The 19,256-nt window shown below is 38.0% G+C and overlaps 2 protein-coding genes across 3 annotated transcripts; both read left to right on the top strand.

Moving 5' to 3' along the window:
- Positions 1-7,720: 7,720 nt before the first annotated feature.
- On the top strand, positions 7,721-10,213 carry LOC130715239 (pentatricopeptide repeat-containing protein At4g17616). Its single transcript, XM_057565317.1, has one exon. It carries the CDS (start codon positions 7,962-7,964, stop codon positions 10,005-10,007), a length of 2,046 nt encoding a protein of 681 aa, XP_057421300.1. The 5' UTR covers positions 7,721-7,961; the 3' UTR covers positions 10,008-10,213.
- Positions 10,214-11,783: 1,570 nt separating this feature from the next.
- On the top strand, positions 11,784-16,541 carry LOC130713615 (uncharacterized). 2 transcript variants are annotated; one of them, XM_057563394.1, is made up of 2 exons: positions 11,784-12,515; positions 16,105-16,541. In XM_057563394.1, exons 1-2 carry the CDS (start codon positions 11,805-11,807, stop codon positions 16,360-16,362), a joined length of 969 nt encoding a protein of 322 aa, XP_057419377.1. In that variant the 5' UTR covers positions 11,784-11,804; the 3' UTR covers positions 16,363-16,541. The 2 variants fall into 2 exon arrangements, with proteins under 2 accessions (XP_057419377.1, XP_057419376.1); XM_057563393.1 differs by having other exon boundaries at positions 11,784-12,542.
- The last annotated feature ends 2,715 nt before the right edge of the window (positions 16,542-19,256 follow it).

Genomic DNA, 19,256 nt, shown 5'->3' with positions numbered 1-19,256 from the left:
AACATCAGCTGGAGGATTATCAAATCCTAGAGAGCAATATCCCAATCTATTGTGATAACACTGCTGCAATTTCATTGAGTAAGAATCCTATCTTACATTCAAGGGCCAAGCACATTGAGGTAAAGTATCACTTTATTAGAGACTATGTACAGAAGGGCGTACTTCTTCTGAAGTTTGTTGATACTGACCATCAATGGGAAGATATCTTTACAAAGCCCTTAGCAGAGGATAGATTTAATTTCATTCTGAAAAATCTGAATATGGACTTTTGTCCAGCATGAAGATGGATCAGAACCTCTGACTATGATACTTCTCTATCAGAAGATGTCTAGTCCAGAAGGTAACTCTATCAGAGTCTATGTTCCCATTGGTGCTGACTCTGAAGCTAAGATAGTAAACGTGTGTCAGTATCTCTGATACATAGTTCCTTGTGCCCGTGCTGACAGTCTGTTGTAATGAGTGTTGATGTGCTTCTCTCCTGCGTGTGATAGGTGGTTTTACTGTTACCAACATGTCTTTAATTTTTAACCGTTGATTTTAAATTGCTTTTTGAATCAACAACGGTTACTTGTCAAAACCACTATACACACACGATCTCCTACACTTACGGTTTTACCTTATCTCTCTTCAGTTTTCAAAAACCTCTTACCCACGATCTATCTCTCTCTCTCTCTCTCTCTCTCTCTCTCTCTATTCATCCTTCATCTTCAACCCAAAACCTTCAACCGACTCCAAAAATGGTGAGACAAACAAGAACTGAAGTTACGGATGCAACCAGGTTCCCTCACATGGTAGTAGGGCAGGCTACATGGCAATTGGGTCCTGAAAACCCAAATCAAGATCAAGCGTCGGAGAAGATGATCCCAATCGCAAAATGGGGCTGTGCCTTTCACTGCGTGTATGCTCCTGAAGAACTCCAAGTACTTGCAGAATGGAGATTCGACCTCGACAACCTTGCTGCAAATGGGTATGACTTGCGTCCTGAAGTTCAAGCTCAGGGATGGGAAGAGTACTTCAACAAGCTCAGAGGACCAATCTATGACAAATTGGTCAAGGAATTCTGGAAGCATGCCGACTGCGATGACACTCAAGTGGTCTCCTACATTGCTGGAAGGAGAATCATCATCACTGAGAAGTCGATTGTGAGTCTGCTGGGTGCAGAAACTACAAATGGGTATCGATTTCAACTGACAGAATCGAAGCTAAAACCCAAAACCAAGGATGAAACTAACAAGGCTCTGTACACCACACACAAACCGGGCAAGACTGACTACAAGGTGGTGGATCTTCATCCTAAACTCAGAATCTGGCACAAGATTCTACTACACTGCATCAATCAGAGGCCAAATGGCAGTTCCCCAGACTACATCAACTTCTGCCAGAAGGTGATGTTATTCTTCATTCAAGATAAGAAGAAGATCTGTCTCCCCTTCTTCTTGTTCTCTTACCTGAAGGAGTGTATCAAGAAGTCAAGAACAACTGCCTCCATCAAGTCTGCCATCAAGTATATTCCCTTTGGGAGACTGCTATCAGATCTCTTCATTGAGAGCCACTTAGTACAAGATCTGATCAATGCTGGCTGCACAGAAGATCTGTCCACAATAGTCAGTGATGTCTTCACAGCCAATTCACTGAAGAAGATGGGCTTGGTTAAGACGAAAATAGCCCCTGCACATGAAGATACGTCTGCTGAAATCAGACAAAGAAGGGTGCCTCTGAACGATTTCCCTCTATGGACCCAAGCAGACAACCCTGAAGCAATTCTGTGCTATATCGATGATCTGAAGAACCAAGGATATAAGATTGATGTAGATGAGTTCTTCAGAAGATTGCCCCCGGCTCCAGAGTTTGACTCTCCTCCCAAGAGGAAAGTTCAGAGGAAGATGGTCTTAGAAGAATCCTCTAAGGAATCTGATGTCCCTCTGAAGAGGAAGAAGAAGACTGACCAGCCTAAGAGGAAACATGCTGAAACCAACAAGTCAGATGATGGTGATGATGGTGATAACGAAGATGGTCCTTCTCCTCCCAAGAAGAAGAAGAAACAAGTCAGAATCGTGGTGAAGCCTACACGGGTGGAACCTGCTGCTACAGTCATCAGGATGGAGACTTCTGCCAGAGTGACTCGTTCTGCCGTGCGTACAAGTAAGTCTGCTATCATTGAATCTGATGATGATTTAAATTCTATTGATGCACTTCCCATTTCTACCCTCCTCAAACGCACATCCACCCAACTCACTACAATCCCAAAGTCTCAACCTGCTGGCCAAGCCACCTCTCCACCAAATTCCCCAAGGTCTTTCTTTTTCCAGCCTTCCCAACAAGAAGCCCCTCTGTGGAATATGCTTCAAACCCCACGTCCAAATGAACCAACCTCACCCATCACAATTCAACAAGAACCAATTATTCTTGAACCCTCTGGACCTGAACTCACAATTCCTGTCCAACCAGAATCTGAACCCAAAACATCTGATCACTCTGTCCCCAGAGCATCAGAACGTCTGGTTGCCAGAACCACTGATACAGACTCCTCCACTGCCTATACTCCTGTATCATTCCCAACCAACGTTGCTGACTCCTCACCTTCCAATAACTCTGAGTCACTTCGTAAATTCATGGAGGTCAGAAAAGAAAAAGTGTCTACCATCCCAGAGTATTACCTCACATGTCCAAGCCCTAGGAGATATCCTGGACCTAGACCTGAACGTCTAGTTGACCTAGATGAACCTATCTTGGCTAACCCCTTACATGAGGCAGACCCTTTGGCTCAACAAGCTCAACCTGATCCTGTCCATCAAGAGCCAGTTCAACCAGAACCAGAACACTCTGTGTCTAACCACTCTTCGGTTAGATCACCCCATCCTCTGGTTGAAACTTCTGAACCTCACCTTGGAGCCTCTGAACCACATGTCCAAACCTTTAACATTGGCTCTCCTCAAGGTGTTTCTGAAGCTAACAGTAGCAATCACCCAACCTCTCCTGAAACCAACCTCTCCATAGTTCCCTACACTTACCTCAGACCAACCTCTCTCTCTCTGAGTGCATCAATGTTTTTAATCATGAAGCTTCTTTGATGCTACGCAACGTGCAAGGTCACACAAACCTGAGTGAGAATGCTGAATCTGTTGCTGAAGAGTGGAATAGTCTGAGTACTTGGCTAGTAGCTCAGGTTCCAATTATGATGCAGCATCTGACTGCAGAAAGGGATCAGAGGATCGAGGCTGCAACGCAGAGGTTTGCAAGAAGGGTGGTTCTTCATGAACAACAACAAAGACTCAAGCTCCTTGAAGCTGTTGAAGAGGCCAGAAGAAAGAAAGAGCAAGCAGAGGAAGCTGCACGTCAAGCAGCAGCTCAAGCTGAACAAGCAAGATTAGAGGCAGAGAGTCTTGAAGCTGAAGCTGAAGCCCTTAGATGTCAAGCACTTGCACCAGTGGTTTTTACTCCTGCTGCTTCTGCTTCCATTCCAGCTCATCAAGCTGCTCAGGATGTTCCTTCTAGTTCCACACCGTCAAGCTCGTCCAGACTCGACATCATGGAACAACGTCTTGATACTCATGAGTCTCTGCTGCGGGACATGAAGCAAATTCTTACAGAACTTCTACGTCGTTCTGACAAGCCCTAGTCTTAGGATCTCTTCGTTTTTCTCTCTTCACTTTGTTTTATTTTAACTTCTTTTTATTTTCTTTACGTTACTTTAGTTATTTTGCTTTGTTAATTTGTGATTATCCTTGCACATACATATATATATATATATATATTTGTCACTATGTGTTTGCAAAATTCTCTTTTCTTTATTCATAATCATTATGCATTTACATCATACATTCTTTCTTTTTCTACAATCTAGAATGGAGGATCCCTCCTCATTCTTCTGCACTCTTGGCGCTGCTCTGACCTCTCCTTCTCTAGACGATCCAGTGAATAATGGATGTTGTTGAGATTGACGTTCAGCTCATTCCTCTCCAGAATCTCTTCTGTTTTCTTGAGCTTCTTTTCTATAGTGTCCTTTTCTTCCAATAGCCTCAGCTCAAGCTGGCTGAGTTCTTGAATTTCTTCCACGAAGGCAAGAAATTCCTTCAAGTCATTCTTCAGCTCTGGACAAAGGTCCTCCTCAAGCAATGTCCTCGTCAGCTCGTGTATGGTATTTGTACCATCTGGATGCCTTATGTTCATGAACATGTCCTCCTTGAAGGCCTTCCTTCTGAGCTCTTCCAGTGCAACCATGTATGATGCCATTTTTTTTAGAATTGATCGAGTTGTGAAGCTTACCCTCCTCTAACTCGCCTTATATAAACTTCCTTCTCTCCTTGGAAGTTATTGCTCCTACAGTTTCTCGAGGTTAAGTCCTTGGTAACTGCAGTTCTCTTTACTCCCGTGGTCGGTGGTAAACGTTCTTCTCCTGCATTAACTCCATTCTTTACTTCGCGTAACTCTCATTCATGCATCGTTTATTTCTCCGTTTTCTTAAACTTAGACCTTCTCTAAGGGGGAGTACCTTGTACTTCAAGCTAAGTTTTTCACACCCCATACTTTTTGCTTATGACAAAAAGGGGGAGTACACCCAGTTTTTGATGTGTAAGCTGTGTTAGTGTGATTTATTTTTTATTTTGGAGAACTTAAGGGTTCCATCGTTATGACCATAGATGTGTCACTGGGCAAATACAAGGAATACATTTCACTTCTTCTGAAGTGATATTTGACTCTGATATCACTTATCGTTGACTCTGAATACTTATGCGCTCTGAATATTCTATTTCTTCTATGTCATGCGCCTTTACTCTGAACTCTTACATTATTTAGCTCAGAATCTAGACATTTCTAACGTTTTCATTAAGTCTTAGATTCAGGGGGAGCTATACTCAGAATCAAGTTGTGACTTGGATTCATAATGAGTAAAATAAACTATTCACATCAGGATAAGTCTAATTCTATATCTCTTAACTCTGAGTGAATTCAGTTTATTGTTTAAGAATTGTTCATCAAAATACTTAGTTTTGTCATCATCAAAAAGGGGGAGATTGTAAGATCAAGTTTTGATCGAGTAGTACAACTCTATGTTTTGATGATTACAAGTTAACATTTGAGTATGAACAATTATGGTACTCTAACGTGTTTTTCTGAGTGTGCTATTTACAGGCTCTGACCTCAACTCAATCTCACACAAATCAGAAGCACTGTGCATAAAGAGTGACCCAAGCAACGCTTTCGCGACATCTATGTTCACTCTGAACAGTAGAAACGCTTCAGAAGATTTGAAGTTATACAAGCTCTGATAAGGACTCAGTCACTTGAAGTTCTGAAGATCCAGAAGTTCTGACAACCAAGAAACTCTGAAGGTTCAGATGTTCTGATGGTGTAGAAGACTCTGAAGATCCAGAAGCTGAATAGTGGAAACTCTGATGTCCAGAAGCAAGAAACTCTGAAGACCATGTACTTCCCTCTGAGTTCTGAATCAGAAGATACAACGGTCAGAGGATCTGTGCTTTCCCTCTGACTCTGATCAACCGGCTTCACAAGTTCCAACATGAAGCATTCCCCTGATCAGAAGTCTCCTAGGTTTAAAGGTCAAGTCACTATCCAAGTACAAAAGCATATGTACTTTCCTGACGACCTACCTAACGCTCTCAGCCACAGCAGAAGCTGGAATTTCCAGAACTGCCCTCCAACGGTAGCATTTCCATGCAGCGTTCAAACCCTAATCCTTGGAGTATAAATAGAGGCTGAAGTTTGAAAGATGCGTTTGGAAGAATTACACACGCGCAAGCTATATTCAAAAACATTCTAAGCATTCTTTCATCTGAATTCATTGTGTTTACTATTAGCTTTTCAGAAGCAAATCTCTTGTAAACATTCTTTCTTAAACAGTTTGTTTAGTTACTTTTAGGAGATCATGGTTGATCGGATCCTAGAGAAGACTAAGAGAGTGAATCTTGGTGTGAGCTAAGTCAGTGTAATTGTTAGTCACTTGTAGGTTTCAAGTGCAGTTGTAACATTTACCTGATTAGTGGATTGCCTTCATTCTAAGAAGGAAGAAATCACCTTAACGGGTGGAATAGATTAGCTTGAGGGATTTATCAAGTGAACCAGGATAAAAATCCTTGTGTGCTTTCCTATCTCTTATCTTTAGCACTTAGTTCTCGAAAAGATTTGTTAAAATCTTTAAGGTGGAAGTTTTATCTTGAAAACGTTATTCAAACCCCTCCTTTCTACCGTTTTTCATACCTTCAATCCTTATATATGTTTATACAATAAACTTGAAGGTTTTAATTATAATTATTTTAGGGACGATTGTGTTATTTTATTATAAATTTTCTTTTGCTCTTCTAAGGAAAATAACAAATGATTCATTTTCAGATATCTTCTAACACATTATTTATTTGAGATAATACAAAATCTAAAATTCTTTTCATTTCTAGAGTAAAAGATTTTATTGAATTAATAATGAGTCGAGATATAAGCCCTCTCGACAAAAGACGACAGACAAAACCAAAGGATAAAAAAATATAAAATCTATAAAATAAAAGATATACAATAACTATATATAAAAATAAACGATGTACTATTTTACTTTTTATGCTTTTTTTTTTAAACATTCACGCTGCAACGGTTTCAATACTCGTTAGACAACCACAATCACACCGTCTACATCATGAATAAGTACTGACAGTTGAAACTCGACCTCCGGGTGGATGGTGCAGAGTAGCTCAACTAGTCAACCGAATGAAAGAACTAATTTGTGTTAGACGATAATGAATTTGGTTAAACATTATATAACAAACCAATTTCTTAGGTCCATTATAATTTATACATTTTCATTAAAAATTTCAGGGTGAGGGGATGGTGTCTCAACCCAAATAGCACTTTCAGAAAGTTTACGTTTACTTTATCCCAGAAAACTAACGAAGGTTCATACATGTGACAAATCAAGTACAAGATTATGTCATGCACCACCACACCAACACTTCAGGTTTATCATATGCCTTTATTCTTACCAAACATAATGTTAATGTTAATTCTGAATTATTTGTATGACTAACAAAGAAAGGTTTAATCGTGAAAACAAAACTAAAGAGAAAATGTAACAAAATCCTTATATATAGGTTTTTTTAAAGTTCCTTATATAAGTAGGGCCCAAGTCGTCATAATTCTTCTTCATCATAACTCTAATAAAATCACAATAAAGTGAATAAACCATGTAAATTTTTAAACTCAAATTGAGTTTAATGGATAAGCACTGACAGTGTAAAATAATTTTACACAGTCATCCAATCAAAGCACGCCACATAGGAGAGATAATTACATTTGACTTTAATTTTAATTAAAAGAATATGATATTTTTTTATTTGACGGAATTCAATTGGATGTCTGTGTAAAACTATTTTACACTGTCAGTGCATATCCATTAAACTTAAGATTTGATTAGGATTTAGATTGTTTATTTCTTAATTTTATCTTATTATTTATTTAATTTTACTTTCAGAAAATATTTTATTTTATTTTACATTTATTTATAGAGTATAATAATTAATTTTTATTGAATTTTCGGATTTTTAATTAATGCATGATTTTATGAGTTTTTATTGTGATTTGCTAGATTTTGATAGTTTTTATCCATTAAACTCTTTTAAATTTTAATTTTCATTAGTTGTGCGTATTCTTTATTTTATCAAACTTTGATAAATTATGAAAAAAAACCAAAAAAAATATTTGTTGGCATTTGCTCTTCATCTATGTTATGGCATTAAGTCTTTGCTCAAGGCCAAGGGTTTAGCATTCAATTCAATACTAGTCAGAAAATTGTTATGCTTCGTCTTCGCCACCTCTTCAAATCGAAAATTCATCAACATTTTCTTGCTAAACTGTGCGAAATTTCGCTCCTTGAACACCAAGTAGAAATTTTTCACTCTGCATTGCATTTGTATGCATAATAGGTAAAGCTCAAATAGCACAGGCATGGTGGCGGCATGGTGCTCCCTTTCACCAAACACATTCTCTCACGCAACCACTGGGTCCAAAAGCCTCCACCTTTACTCGCAATTCTTCGTGGGCATGTCAGTTTTGGTTTCCTGCAACATTTTTCCAGTTCTGGGTACTGTGAAAGACTACCATGGGAACGTTCCACCGAAGAAATTCTATTGGGGAAGCTTAAATCTGCTTTGAGGAGTCATCAGGTGCATGAAGCTTGGGAATCTTTTCAGGATTTTAGAACCCTTTATGGGTACCCTGAGGTTCACCTTGTGAACCGTCTCATTGTTCAGTCTTCATATTCAAATGATCATGTTTGGATAAGAAAAGCATGTGATTTGGCTTTGCAGATTGTTGAAGAGAAGTCAGGTTTGCTTCAATCTGATGGCTTAATTAAGCTTGCTTTGTCTCTAGCTAGGTTGCAAATGCTATCTCATGTTTCTGTGATACTTAGGTTGATGCTTAACAAAGGGTGTGTGCCCCCAATGAATTTATTGTCTTTGGTGGTTTTTCATGTTGTGAAGACTGAAATCGGAACACAGATAGCATCCAATTATCTGTCTCAAGTTTGTGATTTTTATAATTGCTTGAATGATAAAAAATCTCACCTTGCTGTCATGGTTAAGCTGGATACCGTGGTCTTTAACCTTGTTCTTGATGCTTGTGTGAGGTTTAAATTGTCTTTGAAAGGCCTGTGCCTGATTGAATTGATGGCGATGACTGGGACGGTGGCTGATGCACACTCCATTGTGTTAATTTCGCAGATCCTAGAGATGAATGGTTTGAGAGATGAAATGATGGAGCTAAAAGGTCATATTGATGGAGTTTCGGCTGCTTATGCTCGTCACTATAGCCAGTTTTATGATAGTTTGTTGAGCTTGCACTTCAAATTTAATGACATTGATGCTGCTGCTAAGCTTGTTTTGGATATGAATAGGTTGCGTGATTGTCATATTAGTAAAGAGTGTACGAAACGCTTGCAAAAGCCTTGTTTTATTGGCATTGGATCATCTAACCTTAAGAACGGGTTGAAGATACATATTGAGCCTGAGCTACTGCAGAAGGATTCTGTCCTTAAAGTGGAAGGGAGACAGAATCTTATCTTTTATAAGGGTGGGAAACTTGCTCTCAGTAACAGAGCTATGGTCATGTTTATCTGTGGTTACAAGAAAGATGGGCAGATTAGTGAACTTTCAAAACTCTTACTTAGCCTTCAAGAGGGACTATATGCAGTTGCAGGTTCCAGTTTGTGTTCTGATGTGATCGGTGCTTGCATTCAGATGGGATGGCTTGAGTCTGCTCATGACATTTTGGATGATGTAGAGGCTACTGGGTCTCCAATGGGCCGGGAGACATATATGTTACTCTTGTCAGCATATCAGAATGGGGGAATGCAAAGAGAAGCGAAAGCACTGCTAAAACAAATGAAAAAGGTTAGTTTGCACCACAAATTGTCTGATGATGCTTTTGACAAGCACATCATCTGTGAAGAAACAGCATACTCAGTTGGTAAATCAGACTTGGCTGTCGCCTTGGCTCAAATTTTGAAAGGTGAAGATCAAACAGTTTTACCTTTGGTGTACAACTTCAATTCTTCCATTTTCTTTTTCTGCAAGGCAGGAATGATAGAGGATGCACTGAAGGCGTATAGAAGAATGGGCAAAATGAAAATTCAACCCACAATTCAAACTTTTGCTTATATGCTGTGTGGATATTCTTCTCTTGGCATGTATCGTGAAATCACTATCGTGTGGGGAGACATTAAGAGACTCATGAAGGGTGCCGATTTAGTTGGAAATAGAGATTTGTATGAGTTATTGCTCCTAAACTTTTTACGTGGTGGTTACTTTGAGAGAGTGATGGAGGTCATTGATCATATGAGAAACCATAACATGTATACTGACAAATGGATGTACAAAAGTGAGTTCCTTAGACTTCATAAGAATCTTTATAGGCGTTTAAAAGCATCAGATGCTAGAACAGAAGCACAAAGCAAAAGGTTTGAGCATGTTCAGGAATTTCAGAAATGGGTGGGTATTGACTAAAGGTCTCTGCTTAACGTTCATGCGCTGATGTACTCTATCTTTTTCAGTAATGGGCATTGGAAAATTATGTCGTCTTATGCCTATTTGAAGTTTATTTAGTTTTGGTTCTGGCTAAGTTTAGCATTCTTGGAGTTAGGTGGAAATTTTTGTTTCAGTAGTCACTAACCCTACCATGACCATAATTTATAAGAATGAATTTCCTCATACTGATGGTGTAGGAACCTAATTTGAAGTGGGTCCATCATATGGTCTCTCATACTCATTAGCTCTATTAAGTTGTGGATACTGGTAATTGATGATATGCTGTTTTTAGGTTCTCTAGAGTGAGCTCTCACCATTGTTAAGGGAGGAGTTTGGTTAACATTTGCAGATAGAGTATGGAACAGTGAATGGTCACATGACCCTTTTTATAACTGAAATTCTCGATCGTTATTCGAACTGGTTTTTTTATTTCATATCCTAAATATTCAAATTTTAAAAAAAAAAGAATTCAAGAAAATACATTTTTATATAACACGAATCAGTTTACTTAGCTGTTCGAGGCTTGGAAGCGTCCATCAGGAATCAAGAGGCACCTCTTACTTTGCTTCTGTGACTTAGCTTCTAGTTTTGATTTCGTGGATTTTTCTTTTGTCTGTCGTTCAAGTATGTTGTGACATATAGTCTGGCTAAGCTTTCTGTTTCTTTAGGCTCTTTTGTTTTGATGGAGGATGTTTCATAAGGGGTCTTTCCTTTGGTTCAGACTGAATTTTTTGACTTCATTGCATGTTTCTTCTTCTTAATAAATGCATTTCGTTTCAAAAAGAATGTTTAGGAAACCGAACTGGCCGGTTGGACCGTAAATCAGGCCAGTAGTTGGTTTAGAACATTGTTTTTTTTATAGGCAAATGTTAGTTGTTAGCGATGTTAGTAAATTAATCTCTCCTCAGGGTTCGAATCCTGGATCTTTCACCCTTCATCTCACCCAACCCTTATGTCTCCAAGCCCCAGCTCTTAAAACGGTGATAAAAACCGGGTTGAACCGGTAAGAATCTAATTTTATATTTTGACTTAAAAAAACTATTTATTATTTATTTTTCATCATATAAAGTATATAAAATGAACAAACTATAATAATTTGAAATTTTGTTAGTTTAAATTTCTTAATATCTTTTGTAAGTATATTACATATTAAAGTAAATAATCTTAAAAATGTTGTTTAATCACTACCGATTCAACCACAGTTTGACCATAAAACGTTGTACTAGTTTTTTCAAAGGCAGAACCTTGTACTAGTGCCTCAAACAGTTCAGTGACCACTCTCGTTTTCTGGGTTAGAGAGGGGAGATCCAAGGATTAACGAACAAGAATCAACTATGGAGAACAGAGATCAACTTTGGAGAACTGTAGTTTATCTTTCGGAAGTTAAAAAAAAACACACCTATGAAATGGGCCGATAACACACTTGACCCAACAAGAATAAGAGAGCAATTAAATATAGGGTTAATCCTCTAATTGGTCCCTGTGGTTGTGTGGCCGTCTGAAATTAGTCCCTCCCGTAAAATCTAAGTCCTCGTGTTTGGAAAGTGTGTGGAAATTAGTCCCTCCGGCGAGGACCTGCTACACACACTTTTTCAAACACGAGGACTTAGATTTTACGGGAGGGACTAATTTCAGACGGCCACACAACCACAGGGACCAATTAGAGGATTAACCCTTAAATATAAAACTTGCTTTTGACAAAAAAAAAAAATATATATATATATAAAACTTGCTATAATTTTTTCCCTCAACTACGAGACTGAGACAACAACACTGATGGAGGAGGTGAAGAAGAAGATGAATGACGAAGCGGTGGAGAGAATCACAGAGAGACTCTCATCTTTAGACAATCTCTATTTCCCACGCGCCGTCCAATCCACCACCACTCTCCCCTCACAGCGCAAGACGCTCCTCCGCGACCTCCTCTCCCGCGACGCCGCGCTCTTCCTCGAACGCTACGGTTCCGAACTCACGTGCACGGAGCTGGGCGATTTCGATTCGATGACGGACGATTACGAGGTGAATTGGCACGTGACGCGGCTGCGGAGCGCGATGAGTCCGACGGCGGAGGAGCTGAGGAGGACCAAGGTGAGGGTGAAGAACCGGCGGCGTGCTTACCTGGATAGGTTGGTGATGGGTGGGCGGTACTTCTCCGAGGAGGCGATGAGGGAGAGGGAGCCTTACTTGCATCATGAGTATGTGGGGAGGTTTCAGGATCAGAGTGGGAGGGGTATGGCGAGGCCCGGGGAGCGGTGGTCGGAGACGCTGTTGAGACGGTGTGAGGAGGCGGAGCTGGTGGCTAAGATTAGAGGGGAGCAGCAGAGGATGGGGGTTGCTGAAAGGGATTGGGTTGGTAATGAAGGATTTCAACAACAAGAAGAGGAGGAAGAGGAAGAGGAAGAGGAAGAGGAAGAGGAGGAGGAAGAAGAAGAGGAAGAGGAAGAGGGAGAGAGGACAAGTGGTGGTGTTACTGCACTTCCTGTAGAGGTACTACTCTCTGAACTATCAATTCAGGTATTTTGTGATTTTTTTATCATGCAAGTTTGGTTTTTCCTTCTTAAATAGTAAATTTTGTTGTGGTGAGGAGAGAAATTGTAATGAATGAGAGAGGAGGATAAGAAATTCACAAGGCATTGATTAATCTATTGAGATATTTACCTACTAGAGTTATTTGACACTAGAAAATCTAGTCTTGAGCTGAATGAAATGAACCTCCAATATGAGAATTCTGCTTTAATGCACCAAGCTATAAAAAAGTAGCAGGTTGTACATTATGACAAAAAGTTAGACTCTTTACGTCTACTGAAACCAAGAAAGTTAATCTTAAATTAGCATGAATTGATGAATGATGATGTAGGGGCTTAGGGAAAACCTTGTATTCACTTAAAATGCTAAATACGGAATTCCATAAAACAACCAATGCGGCACGGTACTATGACAGATGTGGAACTGACTGTGAGCAAGTACCGTGGCCACGTTAGGGGAAAGAATTACCTCCTCACAAATTTCACGTTCTCTAATGTATAATTATTATCATAATATTTCAACTGCTGAGTCTTATTCTCTTGAAAGTATATATGTAATATGTTAATGTTTCATCTCCTGCTGACCTTGTTTAAGATATTTTATAACTTAACGTGGTAAATTTATCATCTTCTTTCAGTTTATCTACAGATTTAGATATGCAAATTTAGTTTATTGAATTCATGTTATATAGATCTTAGATCAATGTGTTGTGCTTGACGTAGAAGCCACGGCCGTTCTGTACACTTTTCCTTTCTTTCTCTCTTTGGGACAGTTTCTGCTTGTGACGAGTGAAATTGAAATTAGTTGAAGTGTTGCTTATAGTAGGTAATTGAACCCTTTAATGTATGCCTAAATTGGTTACACCAGATTTAGAATGAATACTACTTCTGCATATTCTAATTTTTCTTTGAATTGAAATCCTGCTTCACCTTTGCTCTTCAAGAGATTATCTCATTCCCAAAAACTGATTTTGCCTTGGTCTCCATAAATACTAAGGATGTCAATTAATCTCCATGCTTGTGCCAAGCAGCAATTATCTTTGCATTTTACAGTTATATTCTCTGACATTTCCAAAAGGATTTATAGAAGTTATGTGGTTATAGTTGGAACAGGAAGGCTCCTCTCAAATAGTAGACGGGTTACCAGGGTGGGAAATTCTTATTTGTAAGTTTGGGAAAAGAAAAAGAAACCAGAGACTCGGCTCTTAAAGGGGAACCCTTATTTAAAGAGGAAATTCTCTATTTCTCTCCTTTTCTCAGCTGTGTTGGCAGTCCTCAATAGTTGAGTTGTTCCTTTTTCTTCTATCTTCCATATGTTTTCCTTGTTCTTATTTGTGAGTCGGAAACATATTGCTCAGACCTTCTGGACTCCCTGGTTGGGGAAAATTGAATCTGAGTTGAAACCTTTGACTCTTTGAGCAATTAGTTGAAATCATGAAGAAAATGGCCTGAAATCATGAGTAGCAGTTATCTGAGGTCAAGAAGGGTGCAAATAAAGGGAACTGTAGGGATTAAACTTCTGGAATGATGGATGCCACAACAAGATATTGTTCCTCTGGATGAAGGGATGGATGAACAGCTTTCTGGGAACAAAGTGGCTCCACATTCAGTCAAGCAGTTGGGGAGAATTTAGAGGTGGTGGCTTTAAGTGGCTATGAAGCATCACAATATTTGGTAAAGAGGGTTTAAGTTGCCCACTTTTGATGGTCGCAACCCCTTGGGCTGGACAGCTAGGGCAGAAATATTCATATCAATCCCTCTAAGAAGCAGTTAGCTTTTATTAGCATGGATGTATTAGGTACTTGACCAGCAAAAGGAAATAGATAGAAAGAATATGGAGAATCATTATTACAGTATACCTCTATCTGGTACAGTGAATTCTAAGGGAATAGATAGAGAAATGATTTACAGAGTACAATGGCCCAGGACTTTCGAGAGTGTCTCTCCTAACTTTCTCTTAATTTCCCACAACTTACTCTTTTCCCGCTACTTTCCTATTTACAGCAGTATAACTGCCTTAACTTACTCTCCCCTTTACATAGTCGCACCAACAGATACGAGCCCATATGAATTGGGCCAGATTCTATTTCTCCTAGTACATCCTATTTGGAGGTCTAACAGGATGGTACGGGTGTGCTCTGATTTGTTCATTGAAGAAAGAAACACTTGTGCCCTGTATGTTATAATAGATTTATTGTAGAGAGAGACACTGAAGAGAGAAAGGGGAGAGAGATCTTCTATCTTCCCTCGTTTGGTTTTATTGAGACACATGAGAAGATAGATCTCAGAGCACATCATTTTATTTTTACCTTTATCATCTCTTCTCAAAGTTGTGAAGATAATGGACAGGGTCCAATTTTACTTTTTAAGTTTCCCACTTTCCTTCACACTATTTGTGTAACAGTATATTAATTATTTATATATTAAGGAGTTGGAATGTCTTTTTACGCAGAAGTAATTTGCTCTCTTCTCATTCTCTATACAACCAAACAAAGGGAGAGAAAATCCATGTCATTCTTTCTCTTCATTTTCTATCATACCAAACAACCTACACAATTTATTCTATTTCTCACTTCTTTCTCTCTACTCATTTGCTCTCTTCTCTCCTTCTCTTTTCTATCTTTCTCTCCTCAATCAAACAAAGCCTTGATTTATCATAGGAGGGGTTCATTTCAGCCTTGATCCAGAGGTTTGGAAGAAGGGGCCTGTGTAATAGTAACCGGTGGATCAGCTCGATGGGCTTCCCTAGCCCCATATAAGCCAGATGTCATTCAGTCCTAATCAAAGTGGTACTGGGCTGGGCCACCTACTACTCTGAGAGGGGTGCGCAAGGGAGAAATGTAGATATAGAATAAGTTAGGCGGTTAAAGAATTAGTTGCAAAGCGGATATAAAATTAGTTACGTGGTTATGGTTAGAAAGGCAGTGGCCAGTGGGACTTCTTACAGTCGAAAGGGTATAAGGCGCATTCAGATGTGTTAGCTTGGAAAAACAAAGCAGTGACTCAGTTGTAAAAGGGAAAACCCTTGGAAGGAGAATTCTCTCCTATTCTCTGTGTGCTTGCAGTATAAGAGAATTGACCATTTGATAAATAATTCAACTGAACTGCATACTATTTTAGTCCTGACGTAGTCAAATCTGTTATATAATCCCAACTACAAATGACAATTTGGAATCCACATCATGAGCTTTCTTCTAGATTTGATGCAACGCTCTTTGTAGCTTGCGTGGACTAATCAATGACATGTAAGATGGTATCTCAATGTGTAAAATCTTGTGTATAATAATTCCTTCTGTATTTGCTATTATGGTCACTACCGACATTTTTTCTCACAGTGATTATAGTGTGATCAAGCACTGAACCTGTGCTGTCTTCAAAACTCAGAAGTTATTTTTCGGATCAAATGCTTGTTTTATTATTATGATCTCTTTGGCTTGATTGTCTGTGTTAATCAGTTCGATTATTACTAAAACTATGTTGTTTTTGGATCCACTGTTCCTCATCTTCTGGGCATAGGCAATTTGAGTGATAATTTTTTTTGTTACTGACAGAGGGATATGAATCAGCCAGATGTAACTGATAATGCCCCATCTGGTTCAGCTAGCGAGAGTCAGGAATCAACTTTATCTTCAGAAGAGCTGGAGGACCGGATGAATCAATTCGCGTACATTATGCAGCAGAAGTTTCTATTAGGGGAAGACCATGAATACCTAGATTACGCTAAAATAGATAATGATGAGACCCTTGACGATCATTGGCAGAGGGAGGCCAATATTGATGCTGAAGAGAGATATTTTGCTGATGATTAAGCTATAGCATCATTTTGGGTAACAGGGAATCACATTGCAGATATTGTATCATTTTGGGTAACAGGGAATCAAATTGCAGATATTGTATCATTTTTGCTCCATTTGCCCATCTTGAAACTTTTAATGGTCTTAAATTAATGGATTGTGATCCTAATATAAGGTAAATTGTTAGGGACTAATTTGCACGTGACTCAAACTTCAGAGGGATAATTTGTTTATTCCCCTTCTCTTAATTCATCTTTTTTTTAAGAAAAAAGAAGAAAATTAACGTTGCTGTCAAGGAACTGGCGAGTAGAGCTTTCTTGGTGATGTCAGGATGTGAACATGGTAGCGGATTGGTTGGCGAAGAGAGGGTCTTTTCATACATTGAATCCCTCCCTGGAGTTTGAAGTCCTTCTGTTCAAGGACGTTATTGGGTTTAGTTAGTTCATTTTTTCTGTTAATCTTCCGAAGTATAAAAAAAGAAGTTTACCTCAAGGGTTTGTGCCTCAATTATGTTTCAGTTTCACACTTTCACATGCATCTATTCAAATTCCCAAGATTACTACATTGATGAAGACCAATATATGATGTGTACAGTTTGGATGTTGAGGGTATTTCAAAGTTGGAGGCGCTGAAATCACAAAGTTATTTTCTGCTCACCTGATAAATATAAAATCTATACATGTAGTACAAGATCTATGCATCTTATTATAAATGACAATGATGTTCGGATTGAAGTGATTTTGGAGCATGCTCTTAGTCTTCATTTTTCCACGTCTCTCCTTTCGGTATCCCATCCTTACATATTTTCTCCTCAGATGAGGGATTTTTTTTCATAAAATGCCAATTTGAAGTTATCACAAAGGACTAAGGTCAAATGTTGCGGCCTGTTTTAAATCAAATCGAATAAAACAAAATATACAATTTCAGCTTGATTCTAATAATAATAAAAAATGGAAGAAAGAGCTTGGTAAAAAATATCAAAATGTGGGTGTGAAGTTTAAAAGCTGCTGCTCCTTCCTTTAACCAAAATCATGCACAAATGATTGAATACATGAAAGATTCCAGCTTCAAACAGAGATAATGAAAAAGAAACAAATGGAATGAAGGAGAATTTTACTGTAAGCTAAACAACCATAGTACAAGGTTCCATATGTTGTTCCTCCAGAGTTTGGCTTTTTTCTATGTTTTGATTGCAAATGAAGCTAGTAAGGCTTGGACAATGATAGATGGAGGCGCAGAGGCTCAAAGCCAGATAAGGAGACATGGAAGATTTGTGACATGGATAAGGACAAAAAATTGGATTAAGTAATGATATCCAATCCGACTTAAGGATAGGCAAAGAAGGATAAGAACAAAGTAAGGCCACCCAACCAAGGTGCACAATCATGCACATGTGGAGGCTTCACCCCTTTTCAATTCTTTATCACCTCTAATTATACCTTGAATCCGGTTGATAGTTACTCTTTTCCTTTCAGTTGTTATAATGTTATCATCCTAATTCTTTATCTGTAATCATTGAATCTATCTGATAATCTTGTGATTCTATTTTGAATACTATAATAATAGCTAATAATTTTATTTAATATTTATTAACATGGAATAAAATAACACTATTCTACAATTGGAACCTCCTCCCATCACGAGGGGAGCTACTCCATCAACAAAACGGGTTTCATGTCAATGTCAAATAACTTCTTTTTTTTTTTTGAACTTTCTTCTTTTTTAGTGCTTCAGTGTCAAATAACTTAATTGTAAACAATCATAAAAATCATAATTGTAATTTAAACTTGAAGAGTAAAGTTACTTTAAATAAAATTAAAGGACTGAAAAAAATAATTAATAACCTGATTGTTAATATAAAACTTTCAAGAAAATTAACCAAGTACATATTTTTTTTTTGTTACATCGGAAAACAGTACATTTTTTTTATATGCTCGGATATCAGTACATATTATTATTAGAATGATACATTTTAAATGCTAGAATTTTGTATATTAACTATTAAGTTATTAAAACCTCATATCATTTGAAAAATACAATTTTCAAAATAAATCATTTGAAAAATAGAGAAATAAAATTAACACCGACGTTTCCGGATGGAAAGAGAAAGAGCATTGGCGTTTCCGTAAATCTAGCTGCAGTTGCAGAACCATGTGATCTCGTTAAGGCTCAAGGTTTCTTTCCAATTCAGGATTGAGGATTATTGAGCAATGAAGAGCATGTAGGTTGCAACGTGTCACTGAGCCAGAAAGCCACATAGACATCATCTTTGGAAAGTGGTTTATATTTTACACCAAAATCAAATGGTAGAGATGTCTTACATTGTATGATCGGCAAAAATTCGTTGGTTGCGTGAATTTAGGAACTGTTGACTTCAACCCTCCAAATTCGATATTTTAACATACACCACGTTTACAATTTACAATTGAATAATGTTACTCACACACCTCTCTTTTGAGGTGTGTGAGGTGGAATGATGAGAGAGATAGGAAGAAAAGAAAAAATAAGGGAGAGAAAGTATGAGATGTGATAGATAGTAAGAAGAGAGAGATAGAAACAAAAAGAGGTGGAAATGAAGTGTTTTAAAAATGAGGTGTGTATATATCATTACTCTTTACAATTTACATAAAATTTAAGACTAAAAACTTAATACATATTATTTTAAAAAAAATGATTCTAAAACATTTCATAGTATAACTAAACATGTTAATAATATTTGCAAAAGAAAGAAATGTTCTTAATAAAAATTACAAAATTTAGATACACTAGGTGTTGTTTACATGGTTGTCCAAAAGGCGTAATTACTCACTTAACATTTTAATAATTTTATTGGTGCAATAAGTTAATTCAATGGGTTGGTAAGCTTTTCATTGGCCAATAATATAAATAGTGTCTATAATTTCTTGTAA

The sequence above is a fragment of the Lotus japonicus genome, chromosome 4, assembly GCF_012489685.1.
Source record: "Lotus japonicus ecotype B-129 chromosome 4, LjGifu_v1.2".
NCBI classification, from domain to species: Eukaryota; Viridiplantae; Streptophyta; class Magnoliopsida; order Fabales; family Fabaceae; genus Lotus; species Lotus japonicus.
This window is presented reverse-complemented; position numbering and strand designations above follow the sequence as displayed.